This window comes from Phyllopteryx taeniolatus, chromosome 12, assembly GCF_024500385.1.
Source record: "Phyllopteryx taeniolatus isolate TA_2022b chromosome 12, UOR_Ptae_1.2, whole genome shotgun sequence".
NCBI lineage: Eukaryota > Metazoa > Chordata > Actinopteri > Syngnathiformes > Syngnathidae > Phyllopteryx > Phyllopteryx taeniolatus.
Genome location: NC_084513.1, coordinates 22219317 through 22233665, shown reverse-complemented (window position 1 = coordinate 22233665; position 14349 = coordinate 22219317). Strand labels below are relative to the sequence as shown.

Sequence of the window (14349 nt, the reverse complement as noted above, 5' to 3'; positions counted from 1 at the left end):
TCTGGCCCGCGGGTCGTCTGTTTGTTGCGGAGTAACGATTACATGCAATGAGATGACGCCGTTTCATTCCAACATTTATGTAACTGCAGTCCATGACGTGTCATTGTCTTTACACCGTCATTTCTACATTTCAGTTGCTTTCGGAAATGTCCCTGTTCACAATTGTAGTTCATTTTGAAGAATAGCTGCAAAAGTCAGTTCCTCGTTGTGATTGGCTCTCTCTGGTCATGTGCCATTCGGCGCCGTCTCAAACGTGACCCATTTTTTCCAAATATGACCTCGAATCGCCGCCAATCTATGAGTTTGTCGGAGAGTTTGAAAAGGTGAATGTCATAGTTTTACTTTGGAAAGCATTTTGAACAATTTCATCTTGATAATTTGGGACTTTTTATGCCATAGTCACTGATCGCACGAAATTGTGCTACTAGGGTTCCTTTTTCAACAGAGTAACTTGTTGAAATGGTAAGCAAGCACATCCCTCAAAGTCGTCGTGGCAACACTGAACGTCAGCTGGGAGAGGCTCCAGCTTCCGGCACGACTTTCGTATCGACAACGCATTGGATGGATTTGTATCATTTCAGACGTACAGGAGAATGCCGTGACGTCACCCGAGCCGAACGTGCTCGGTTGACGTGGGTCACGTGGTGCCTGTGGAGGTTCCTTGGAGGAGGAGGAGGAGGAGGAGGAGGAGGAGGAAGGTCGGGGTCCGACGCGGCTGAGCAGCACCGCGCGAGCAGCGCCAAGTCGTCCTCCGCTCGGCCGAGCTCGGCGTCTGGTCTCCCCGCAGAGGAGCTCCAGAGAGAGGCGCGGTCATGGAGGATGTCTGCCATTACAGCCGCAGCCCCGCCTGGGAGGAGCTGGTTAGTGGATTCATTCGGAAACAAATGACTCGAATGGACTTGCTTTTGACAAGCTAGCGTGCGTGCGTGCGGCGGCGATTGTGGCACACTTCAGAAGACTTTTGTGTGCGGTTTCCGCCTTCTTTTGCAGCTTCTTTGAATGCAACGTGAACATTTCCGACGGTTTTGCTGACGAGCAAAGCAAAGCGAGAACGACTTCAATCATGATGTGATTCTGTACTGTCGTGTTGACGCGTCGTCGAGTGTTGTTACACGTTTAAAACGCTCTTTCCTCTCTTGCCCGGACTCCCCCGAAGCGAGCCGAAGCCGCTCGGTCCTGACCAGCTCTTGTCGCCCCCACACAGGATCCAGACAAGGGGCCCGGGTCTGCGGCGACGCTGCATCCCCATGTGGTGGGCGCTGTGTCGGTGTCCGGTGCTGCGGACGAGTCGTCCGACAGCGAGGTGGAGCAGGAGGGTCCCCAGAAACTCATCCGGAAGGTGTCCACCTCCGGACAGATCAGGAGCAAGGTACGAGACTTAACGGTGCTTGGAGAGATGGCTTCTTCTTGACTTTTGTTCTCGACCTACCTGCACGAGAGCCAAAACAAGTAATAACACATTGCGCTCCCCTCATGTCGCTAACAACCATCTCTCAGTTTGATGGAGTCTGCAAACTACAGCCCCCAATAATACAACTTGATGTGTCTGAGGTGTCACTGCCATGATCAGTCTGGATGCAAGGCGGCTCTCCTCTTGGAGTTCATTGAATTGTGCACGTTTACCAATAGTGGCAAGTGCACGCCTCTTGAATTCTTCTTCTTCTTCTTCTTCTTCTTCTTCATTCATTCATCTTGCATTCCGCTTCTCCTCCCGCGGGTCGCCCCGAACTGGTCGCCGGCCAATCGCCGGGCACATAGAAACAAAGGAGCTTTCACACCCGCGACATGCAAACTCCACACAGGCGGGGCCGGATTTGAACCCGCAAACTCACAACTGCCGGACGGCTGTGCGAACCAGTCGTGCCGCCTACGACTGTACTATACAGTAAGTTAGCTGCCCTGTACTGTCGATACAGTCAATGCAATGCAACATAATGCAACATTGCGCTTGGTTGAGCTTCAACTGTACTGCAGATGTTGAAATCTGCTGCACTGTATATCACATCTTTCAGTACAGCGACAGGAGCAATGTCAAATAAGTATTTTGTAAAATCATGGTTATTATTAAAGTGATCCTTTTCCAAAATGTTCATTCGTCGCAATATTTGGTGAACTGCAATCAAATTCTTAACGATATGATCAGATTTGATTGGCTGGCGACCAGTTGAGGGTGTAGAGTCAGCTGGGACAGCGACCCGCGTGAGGAGACGCGCTACGGAACATGAATGAATGAACGATCAGAATTTGTTGTTGAAAGTGTGCCAATCCAATTTGTGTGTAAAGGACATCGAGATGAATCTCGTTTATGTGCAGATATATACTTCATGTTGTGGCCCGTGAATGTCACGAATCAACGGTTTCCGTGGGAAAATCTCAGTGGGAAATTGATTTCCCGTAATGTCTTGTCATGAAATGTACAGTATAATCATGGGATTATTTATTACAAAAGACTGATGAAAAGCGTTAGTTGTGAAGTTGTGTGCTTATATGGCGGAGGTATAATATATCCATCCATCCATTTTCCGTAGCGCTTCTCCCCACGCGGGCCGCGGGCGTGCTGACTCTGGGCGAGAGGCGGGCTACACCCTCAGCTGGTCGCCAGCCCATCACAGGGCACATGTAGACAAACAACCGTTTGCGCTCACATTCACACCGACGGGCAATATGCAGTCTTCATTTAACCGACCACGCGTGTTTTGGGGATGTGGGAGGAAAGCGGAGTACCCGGAGAAAATCCACGCAGGCGCGGGGAGAACATGCAAACTCCACATGTCGTCCGGCGTGCCGCCTGACGTATACTGTATTTATGTTCATATTTCAGTATGTATAATATAATATCTGCTCCACGTGTGATGTGCAGGCGTTGGTAAGCAGATGCGTCGCTAGTTCTTCCACGCTGTCACCTAAGCCTCCTTGGCCCACTTGCCTTCCAGACTGCAACGGCGCGCCGCACTCCCACGCCAAAGGATCCACTTCATTATTGACTGCTCCACTTCCATTTGCATTATTCAACATCAGAGGGAGCGCCTATTCACTTTTGCGTCTGGACTCAAAAAAGCTGCACAGACGGCGTCCTCCTTTTTAATACTAGAACTAAAAAGAGGGCATATGTTTTGTTCAATTTCCTGAACAATAATAGTTTTGGCGATGTGAGGATTCCGCCCAACAGCGTTGACTTTGTAGTACTTTATGTTCGCCGAATTGTCGTGCGCTTGGCATCTTGCACGACTGCGTATTTCCCCCCGAAACCTCTGGCCAAATTCCAAATTGTTCAATCATTGCTTCAAAGGTTACCCCTTGTTGCGATGATCTTTTTTCTCTCCGTTGTTATATTTTTCGATATTTCTGCCCCACGTTGAAATTCTCCCCTGTCGCCTGTGTCGTCGAGGGCGATGCTTGTCACAGCGAACACGGTATGAATCCCGATGCACGCCGCACTGGCGACTTTCATTGCACAGGCTGGCCCAGATCCCAGAAATGATTTCATGTGCGCGCCGGTGCTGAGAAGGTGCTCTAAAAGGCTTCTGCTGCTTAGCACGCTATGCTAACACAAAGTTCGTGCAGTGTGGGTCAGGGGGGTTGTTTTAGGTGCGCGTGTGTATGCTGACAGTTGCTAATGGATCATGTGTCCGTACGCTCTCGAGAGTGTTGTTCCACTGAATTGTTTGCACAGCTCTGTGTGTGTGCGTGCGTGTGTGTTGTTAGTGCACATGCACGTGTGGACTTTTCCCATGTCGCTGTCCACTGCACGTCCATCTTCCGCTTCTTTGGTTGCCGTGGAGAACCATGTCCTTGGTAGCTGCTGATGGCGTCATGAAGACAACTGGTTGGGAACACATGCCGCAGTCGGGCTCCTCAACTCATTTTGATGTCTTCTCTGTGGCGACATTTGGTTCACATTTTGAGATTGCTACAAAGCCATTGTATATGCAAGAAGGAAAACAAAGTTTTCCCCCCCAGTTGTGTATCCACATTACACTCATCTTTATGTATTTGTTTGCACGTTCCCCACCACGCCTACGTGGGTTTTCTTACCAACAAACGAAAACGTACGCTTCATTTCCAGCATGTTCTCTTCACCAATGAGTTGGATTTAGTCTGCAGGCCTTCCGATTGTTTCCGCCCACTTCTCATCAGTGATGTGTTGCATGCCAACAACAAACGTAGCTGTATATTTGATGAATACGGCACCTTTACGCACACTGAGGACATACCCAAACACACATGGGGGAGAAGGAGAGTGGGGGAGAAGCACTTAAAAAAATAATATAATAAACCAGATTGGATAGTTGTTGAGTTTGGTCAACCACTAAGAATGGGGCCAAAGTTTCTGGGTTGTGTGTGTGTTCTTCCTGCGCTGTTGTGAGCTTTCTCTGGTTATTCTGGTTTCCCCTTCAGGCAGTGTTTCATTTCAAGCCAAGTCCCTTGACCAAGATACACAAGATTCAGTGTTTCCCACCGGAGCGGGATCTATTTGCGGTGGTGGGCACCCCTCGGCTGGCCCGGGCGCGTTGGGGGGAGCAGGGGTAACTCTTTTTGTACATCGATGTTTACAACCCCCCAATCCATCCATCCATCCATTTTCTGAGCCGCTTCTCCTCACGCGGGTCGCGGGCGTGCTGGAGCCCATCCCAGCTATTATCAGGCAGGAGGCGGGGCACACCCTGAACTGGTTGTCAGCCAATCGCAGGGCACATACACACAAACAACCATTCGCACTCACATTCACACCTTCGGGCAATTTCGAGTCTCCAATTCATGCATGTTTTCGGGATGTGGGAGGAAACCGGAGTGCCCGGAGAAAAGCCACGCAGGCACGGGGAGAACACGCAAACTCCACACAGGCGGGGCCGGGGATTGAACCCGGGTCCTCAGGACTGTGAGGCTGACGCTCTAACCTGTCGCCCACCGTGCCGCCCGATAATAGTTAATATTTGTATAATATTGATATTGTAAGTGTATATGTGGGAAACCCTGAGATCGAGATCCGGTCCCTGGGCATTGCATGGCGATTGCCCACTACTCCCTCGGGATGGATTCGGTGCGGTGAACTAAGTAGTCGATCTTCTCTTCAGGAAGCAGATGGTTTCTTGCAATAGCTCTGTTTCTCCATACTCCTATTGCAACTGGAACAAAAAAAATCCTGCGTTCATGGCCACGAAATACCCGGGTATACGGGCCACCAAGAAGGTTAAAGACATCCAGTTTGTCATTGAAACACAACCTTTGCCTCAATTTGTCACGCCAACAATGTGCAGAGCCTTCGATGTCTGTTAATGAACCTCAGCCGCAAATTTCATTCCAATTTCGTGTTCCTTTCACCGCTCCACAGTGTCCTCTAGTCAAACTCGAATGTTGTTGTCCTCGGGTGCTGAAGGCAAGCAAGCCCTTTCCCAAAAGTCCTTCTCCCACACAAAACGTAGCTTTGCAACCACTGTTGCCGTTTCCCGAAAGGAGACTTTCAGTTCCATCCGTCCATCCATTTGCTGGACTGATTAGGGTCTCTTGTTCCGGGTGCTGGGGATCTGGAGCGTATCCCGACGGACTTTGAACAAAAGGCAAATTTGACCGGGAATTCAACCACTATACTAGCAATGGGGCCATCCAATACCTGCTAAATAAACCTTAGCCAGAAAGCAAAAGATGCCCTTCTTCTGCTTCTGCTGTTGACCATTGCATTGAAAAGGGTTTCAAGTGCAGTCGGCATTTGATGCATCTCAATGGAAGGGGCGGCAGAAAGTAGTGCGGTACTTTTTGGTTAATTTCCCAGCTGTTGGCATAGAAATACAAAAAAAAACATCGTAGCGTACAAAAGCGTAAGTGACCTGCTTGCTGGCTCAGTAGTGTTGGTTTTGGCGGACGCACAAGCTCACGAGCTTGAATCGGAGCAAAGACATCCTCGGTCCTCACAACGCTGGATGCGGAAATATGGCAGCTGCTCACCCTTCTTGGAAGTAGTCGTGTAATGCAATTCACTTTCTTCTTCAAGGCGTGACTCCTTCCAAAGCTGCTTGGGAATCTGATTGAGGTAATTGCGGGTAAATTGCTGGCAAAGCCGAGTAGCTTCTTGTCACACGCACGCATACCCAAAGGACATCGGCGACAGAGGAATTATCCCCTTGCAGCGACACCGCTGTAATTTTCTCATCAGCATTGTGACATTTTAGCATGTCGTGGGAGTGCAGGGTACGCAGTTCCAATGTGTTCCAGTGGGGAGGTTACAGTATGCGTAGGGAGCCACAGGAGATGCCTTACAAAAGGGAGAGGATTGAGGATATTTAGTGGGGAGCTCGAAAAGACAAATACAGCATTGTCGCCAACCGAATGGGTCCATAATGGAGGCATAATGGACTCTTAACTGCATGGAACGATGACCGGGACTCATCTCCCCCACGCCGCCAGTAATGCGAGGGACGGATGAGTCAGCTGTCTTCTTTGTCACAGTTGCGGCCTCGTATACAGTTGCCTGGAAAAATGGACGGGATGTGATTTGAGGCGGGGATGTAGCTGTAGCTAGCTCGAGTCTGCGTTTGTGCACTGCGGGTCCTGGCATTTCTTATCCCAGAGTCCCGCAGGCTCCCTGCCATATTCGTTAACATTTGACACTCTGCAACTCAAGCTTCCTTATGCTCATTAACGAGACAACTGCTCTTTCACGTGACTACTGCTCTTCAAACGTTTTGATACTTTTTTTTTTTTTTTTTTTTTTTTTTTTTTTTTGTGGAAGCAAACATGATGTTTTCCATAATTATTTCATAGAGTCCACACTACACTTGTCAGTCATAGTCAAGAAGAGGGCTATCGAAGAAGAAATATAGATATAGTTCTTCTGTTGCAGCTTAGATGCAACAATTCTGACAACAAATCTTAATTTTCTCATTCAGTCACTGGAAAGACACACGGGGTGGGAATGGCAGAATAATTGATGTTACAACATTATCATGATTTTACCATTGATATCGGTAGTATCGCAAATTGTGGGAGAAAACATCATACAATACATACCAATATCTATATATCTGAAGAACACACGCATATCAAGCATACGTAATGTTTTTGAATCCGGTGACACATTTTCAGTCTGAGATTCAGGTAAAAAAAAAACCCTGCGCCGTATGTTGTACATGTTCAATAGGTCGTTTCCATTGGCAGGGATGGGGGGAATACCGAAAAATTGTCATGGAGTACTTGGACAACAGAGAGTTGATGCTTTGAAGCAATACTGTAGCGTACTAGCTATGACCAAAAGTCTTGGACGGCAATGAAGGAATCCCTCAAGGAAGCGCTAGTTCATCCTACAATGCCATTTTGGACAATTGCATTCTTGAGCCACACCAACATTTTGTGGAAGGTCTTCCCAGAAAGGAGGCACCAAGAGCATACTGGTCTGATTGTTCAGCTCCTGTAGGTTTTCCTAATACTAGTTATCAGTTTGATGTTTCAGGATGTTGTCATCGATCGGGATTCGAAGGCAGTTGTTAACAGCCTCTGCTCTGTTTTTCCCTACTGGGAGATGAGTGGCTAGATTAGGATTGGAGTTTTGTCTTAAAGCAAGCCCATTAATCAGGTCGGCTCCACAGGGATTCGTAATTGGCTCGGCACGCGGCGCTCGCTCGCTTTAGGGTAAGACGGTGGGGACCGTTAGCGGAATGGAGTCTGTTGTTGACCGTGGCTCGGCCGATATGAAGTCCGTCGACGGTCAAGTCCCGTGTATGCAACGACCTCGTGGAAAGGAACACAAGCCTTCTCCGCTCCGACGAGCCTTCCGTCGACCAACCGCAGCTGCTGAAGCCATTTGAACGGCTGCCGCCTTTGTCCATTGTGTCAGCTTGTTTGTGTGCAAGCGCGAGTGTGCGTGTCGCAGTTGTCGGCCCGCCGGTGGCCAAGCGGTGTGTGGGCGGAAGATGCGCGGCACTCGGGTTACTGTTTTTTTTTTCCGCAACAGGACAATTTAGCTGAAGAGCGGGCCAGCGGACGGAGGAGAGTAGCGGCGCTATTTAAAGCTCGCTTCTGACCTACTTGGCAACAGGAAGGAGATGGAGACAAGGAAGGGAACTACGGAGGCCAAGGAGGGACAAAAGGGGAAAATAGAACATCCAATTAGAGCTAAAGTCCTTTCTGACAGGTCAGGACGAAAGGTTTTGGACCCTGGTGGCAAAAAAGGCTTGATTCTTTTCAACTGCTATGCATGTCACTATTTCTCATGATACAGTCTATGTATTGGACTTGAATAGACGTGGTTTTGTCCAGTGGGATCGTGCCTCCCGTTCATGTCGCATGCGATCGAGTCAGTGTGGCCTGAGGTGACGTTCAGTCGCCGGTCTAGTTTTACTCTCCGCACGGTCGAAATGGAGTCCTACTTTCAAACTGTTTTGCTCAAAGGAAATGCAAACAGAAATATTTGTTCTGGTGTCAAACTGCCACCATCATAAAACGGACAACTAATGAAAGTAACATTTTCATATTTTCATCACAAGTGTAAAACGTGTCAACCACTGTCAATTCTAAAATGTAAAAACAATCAAATTGTCACACTTCTTTTCTTGTAATTGTCGACTCAACCGGGAAAAAGAGAGGACCGAGCGTCTGGCAAATTTTCACCCGAAACCGAGTCCGCTCTCGTCCTGAACGGGAGGTTACTTTGGCCCGAGCAGCCGGCACAGAGACACGTGCTACGTAGCCATGTTGCACAAACACTTCACTGGTTCCGTGGTTCTCGTTTGGCCGTTGCAAAGCAAACAAAATCCCAACAGCACCATTTTTCAGATTTGAGGTTCTCCCCCAAATTCCCCCATTCCATTTGAAATGTAATCTGAGTTGACTGGAGACGATTCAGGGAAAAGCTCTGAAAAAATGACATTCTTTTTCATTCAATGTCAAATTTCAGTTCAATCTCAAAGCTGAAATGAAGTTAAGCTCAGTCCTCACTCACACCTGCTCCTGTGATCCTGTTACTCCCGTCCTTGAAAAACCGGGTCTTCGTATTCCTGTCCCCCGACACATCGAACACCTCGCCCACGAAGCCCTCCGTAACTTGGCGGCGTCCGAGCTCAGCGCAGCCTCTGATGCGACGCAGGCTTCCTTCTCCATAGCGGCTCCCTCCCGCTGGAACACATCTGTCACTGCAACACTCTGCCCCCCTTCAAAAGCCTCCACCCCTCTTTTGAAGATGGCCTCAATTCTACCTTGTATTTTATGCATCTGTGGCGGCACGGCGGACGACCGGTTAGAGCGTCCGCCTCACAGTTCCGAGGACCGGGGTTCAATCCCCGGCCCCGCCTGTGTGCAGTTTGCATGTTGTCCCCGTGCCTGCGTGGCTCTTCTCCGGGCACATCCCCAAAACATGCATGAATTGGAGACTCTAAATTGCCCGTAGGCGTGACTGTGAGTGCAAATGGTTGTTTGTTTGTATGTGCCCTGCGATTGGCTGGCAACCGGTTGAGGGTGTACCCCGCCTCCCGCCCGAAGATAGCTGGGACCCGCGTGAGGAGAAGCGGCTCAGAAAATGGATGGATGGGTGGATGTATGCCTGCTGTACCGTTAAGTGTCTTTGAGTGTCTAGAAAAGCGCTTTCTAAATAAAACCTTTGTTATTATTATTATTATTATTATTATTATCAGAACCACTGTCAATGCTCCAACATCCATCCATCCATCCATCCATCCATCCATCCACCTACCTATTTTCTTTCGGGTCGCGGGGGCAGCAGCCTAAGCGGGGAAGCCCAGACTTTCCTCTCCACAGCCACTTCGTCCAACTCTTCCGGGGGGATTCCGAGGCCTCAGACGTCTCTCCGGCGTGTCCCGGGTCGACCCCGGGGCCTCCTCCGGGTGGGACGTGCCCGGAACACCTCCCTCAATATGAAAACAGAAAAACAATCGAATGAGAAGTGCTGATGTGCGCAGGGAGGGAGGAAGCACGACAATAAAGTACGGCGTACGCTGACGTTTGCGCCGTGCACACCATTCTTCGATTGTCTGCGTATAGCCGACGACCAATCGTGTCGCTGCTCTGTGCCGCGACGGAGCGTCCGCCGCGCGAGAAGCGCCGAGATGCACTTGCATCAAAAACGTGCAGATGCCCAATTGATAATGTGAATTTATTGTTGACTCGGTATTGTACTGAGCAGCCAGGTCAGAATAATGTGGCCCACTCGGTCGGTACTGGCCAGACGGTTTGCGATATGTTCCATTTGCTGTTCTGGGGCTGCAAGAATTCAAGTCATCGTAAACCTCTTACGTTGGGCCATATTTGACCGTTTCATGATCACATGAAAAAGCAAAGCAGTCCTTCAGATGCTAACTGAGCCGATGACACTTTTCCAAGTTCTTGTGCGACTTTTGAAGTATATTTTTCTGCCATTAGGCCTTGCGTTTTACCCTCCAACCAGCCGATTGGACGGTTGAATTCATGAGAAGACTCACGGAGCATCTCTTTCGAAACAGATTTAGATTTCCAGCATTGTTCATTGGCCCTAAATTGGGCGATGACTTCACATGCCACGAGAGCGTCTCAGTCCTGCTTTGATTGCGCTCGCGATCCAGCGGCAAAGACAGCCTTATAGGGAAGTCCGCATTGGAGGTATTTCACCTTAATCCAGGAATTTGGCCATCAGCAGTGTTCATGGAAAACAGCAGGGGAATTACCATAACATTGGCTGACAAGTGTTCCACTGTTTTCTCTTTGTTTCTGCCAAAACAAGACAAACTAGATCACAGGCCTTTCAGCACTCGAGCGAAGAGATGCTATTGCAACCTACGAGGGAGATTTGTTAGAAATCATATCCAGTTCTGTTTTGGGAAGATAGCACTGTACAGCCATGAAATCATTGACCTCTCCAGTAAGCTACTTTGGGTGTCTGAAATCACTCCAATTTTTGCCAAAACGTTGACTAGTTCTGCACATGATCTCTTGTGTTCAAAATCAAAATACTTTCCGGTAATGAGAAGGTAATGCCTAGGTCGGGTAATTAATGGAATCTTTACAATTATCATCAGGTGTCATTTGGAATCGTGACAAATGACTAATTGAACATTTTACTCTAGCTGCTTTGATTCATTCAAAATCAGTAGAATTTCTTAATATGGGAAGGTTGAATATGAGTGACCACTGGTAAAAATACCCAAAATAAATGAAATAAAGTAACTACTGAGAGTTTGAAGAAGATAGTTTTTGACTTCTAATACTTCTTCTTTTCCTTTGGGCTTGTCAGCGCGTCCTCCTTTTCCACGTCAGCCTATCTCCTGCATCCACCAACTGCCCTCAAGTCTTCCCTCACGACATCCTTCAACCTTCTCTTTGGTCTTCCTCTCGCTCTCTTGCCTGGCAGCTCCATCCTCATCATCCTTCTACCAATATAATCGCTATTTCTCCTCTGGACGTGTCCGAACCGTCCGAGTCTGCTCTTTCTAACTTTGTCTCCAAAACATCGAACCTCGGCCGTCCCTCTGATGAGCTCATTTCTAATTTGATCCAACCTGGTCACTCCGAGAACAAACCTCAACATCTTCATTTCCGCCACCTCCAGCTCCACCCTTGCTATCTCTTCACCCTGTAGCCTCACTCTTCCCCCACCACCCCTCTCATTCATGCACATATATTCTGTTTTACTTCGGCTAATCTTCATTCCTCTGCTTTCCAGTGCTCCATCCTTTCTAACTGTTCCTCCACCTGCTCCCTGCTTTCACTGCAGATCACAATGTCATCTGCAAACATCATGGTCCACGGGGATTGCAGTCTAACCTCATCTGTCAGCCTATCCATCACCACTGCAAACAGGAAGGGGCTGAGGGCGGATCCCTGATGCAGTCCCACCTCCACCTTCAATTCCTCTGTCACACCTTCAGCACACCTCACCGCTGTTCTGCTGCCGTCGTACATGTCCTGTATTATTCTAACATTCTAACTCAGTACCACAGTTCCTCTCTGGGTACTCGGTCGTAGGCTTTCTCTAGATCCACAAAGACGGAATGTAGCTCCTTCTGACCTTCTCTGTACTTTTCCATCAACATCCTCAAGGCAAATAATGCATCTGTGGTACTCTTTCTAGGCATGAAACCATACTGTTGCTGGCAAATACTCACTTCTGTCCTGAGTCTCGCCTCCACTACTCTTTCCCATAACTTCATTGTGTGGCTCATCCTCCACTTTATTCCTCTAGAGTTCCCACAGCTCTGCACATCATCTTTGTTCTTAAAAAATGGGCATCAGCACACTTTTCCTCTGTTCATCAGGCATCTTTTCACCCGCTGGAATTCTGTTGAACAAGCTGGTCAAAACCTCCACAGGCACCTCTCCTAGATGCTTCCATACCTCCTCAGGAATGTCATCAGGACCAACTGCCTTTCCATTTTTCATCCTCTTTAATGCCTTTCTAACTTCCCCCTTACTAATCATTGCCACTTCCTGGTCCACCACTCTTGCCTCTTCTAGTCTTCTTTCTCTCTCATTTTCCTCATTCATCAACCCCTCAAAGTATTCTTTCCATCCATCCAGTGCACTAGTGGCACCAGTCAACCCATTTCCATCTCTATCCTTAATCACCTAACCTGCTGCACATCCTTCCCATCTCTATCCCTCTGTCTGGACAACCCGTATAGCTCCTTTTCTCCTTCTTTAGTGTCCAACCTGGCATACATGTCATCCTATGCCTCTTGTTTGGCTTTTGCCACCTCTACCTTTGCCCCGTGTCGCATCTCAATGTATTCCTTTCGCCTCTCCTCGGTCCTGTCAGTTTCCCACTTCTTCTTAGCGAACCTCTTTCCTTGTATGATTTCCTGTACTGTGAGGTTCCAACACCAAGTCTCCTTCTCTCCTGTCCTGCCAGGAGATGCACCAAGTACTCTCCTGCCTGTCTCACTGATCACCTTGACTGTCGTGGTCCAGTCTTCCGAAAGCTCCTCCTGTCCAACGAGAGCCTGTCTCAGCCAGCTCTCCCGTCATCTTACACAGCACCATGACCGTGTTGTCTCGCCACACTCTCCCCTACCACTACCTTACAGTCTGTAACCTCCTTCAGATGACATCGTCTGCACAAGATGTCATCCACCTGCGTGCTTCTACCTCCGCTCTTGCAGGTCACCCTATGTTCCTGCCTCTTCTGGACAAAAGTGTTCACTACAGCCATTTGCATCCTTTTTGCAAAGTCTACCGCCATCTGTCCCTGCAAGTTTCTTTCCTGGATGCCATAGTTACCCATCACTTCTTCATCACCCCTGTTTCCTTCACCAACATGTCCATTACAATCTGCACCAATCACGACGCTCTCTCTGTCTGGGATGCTCTTGTGACTTAAAATACTGATTCCGAGATGTTATCCCCAAATCCAATTTCTTGTTTTTATGTGGGAAGTTAATCTAAGGAAGAACATTGGTAAAAAAGTTGCCGTTTAAAACAGACAGGGTTTTTGCTTTCTTAATAATAACGATTGACTCCCGAGACTGACTTCTCGCGTCCTGTGGCGGCTGTCCAGAAACTCTTTTCTGTACGTTCCACCGCAGCCCGGCCAATCTTTTTTTTCCCGTGAGACATGAGACTGAGCTGGCCAAACCCCTTTGTCGTTTAATCAAAACAACAAAATCTCGCTGGAGTTCACGGCGGTGATTTCCGCACGACGCCGCTGTCGAGTGCTCCTCGGTCGGCGCTGGCCGCTTGTGTGTCTGCTTGTGTTCCAGTGCAGCGTTTGTGTGTCGAAGTTGACACAGCTGGTGGGCAGGATGTCAGCTTCGGGCCTGCGTCTGTTTGTAATTCCCCCTCCAAGAACAGCCTTCCTGCGCTATAAATAGCCTGTGTGTGTGTGTGTGTGTGTGTGCCTGAGCCAGCGTGCGTGTTTTATGCTTTCCTCGTGCGTGCCTTTGCAGCGCGTAGAACATAGGTGTCAAACTCAAGGCCCGGGGGCCAGATGCGGACGTGGCGGGCCGCGAAAGCAAATCATGCTCGTCAGCTTCCGAGATTTTTGCTAAAATGTGTACCCAAATTCCAAATTGTCATAATAATAAACAATAATGTTGAGATTGACATTTTTCTCTTACCGAACCCTCCTTCTACGGTCACTCAAACAATACGTGAACAAACTGTTATCCTTGTCTTCTGATTTCAAGACTAGTTATCCCTCAATATGTTGTGTAATGGTAATAATATGTTTTGGTGATTCAACATTTATCTGGTTTCACTGTTCTAACGGCCTTCTGAGGGAAATCATAACTCCAATGCGGCCCGAGAGAAAAAAAGAGTTTGACACCCCTGGCGTAGAGCGCCAGAGACGAGGATGGGACCTCGTCTTGTGGCCGTCGTGGAAGTTTGCCGCCTGTTTGCAGCTCAAGCAACCGCCGACACGGAAGACGCTAATAA

At 48.5% G+C, this 14349-nt stretch overlaps 1 protein-coding gene across 14 annotated transcripts in view; it reads left to right on the top strand.

Annotated features, from left to right (window-relative positions):
• The first annotated feature begins 692 nt into the window (after positions 1 to 692).
• dgkh (diacylglycerol kinase, eta) overlaps positions 693 to 14349 on the top strand; it is a 54356-nt gene continuing 40699 nt past the window's right edge. For all 14 annotated transcript variants that reach the window (XM_061791761.1, XM_061791758.1, XM_061791754.1 and 11 more), the window contains exons 1-2: positions 693 to 860; positions 1205 to 1369. In XM_061791761.1, the coding sequence (XP_061647745.1) occupies positions 813 to 860; positions 1205 to 1369 (213 nt within the window). In that variant the 5' untranslated portion in view covers positions 693 to 812. The remainder of the gene's footprint in view (positions 861 to 1204; positions 1370 to 14349) is intronic.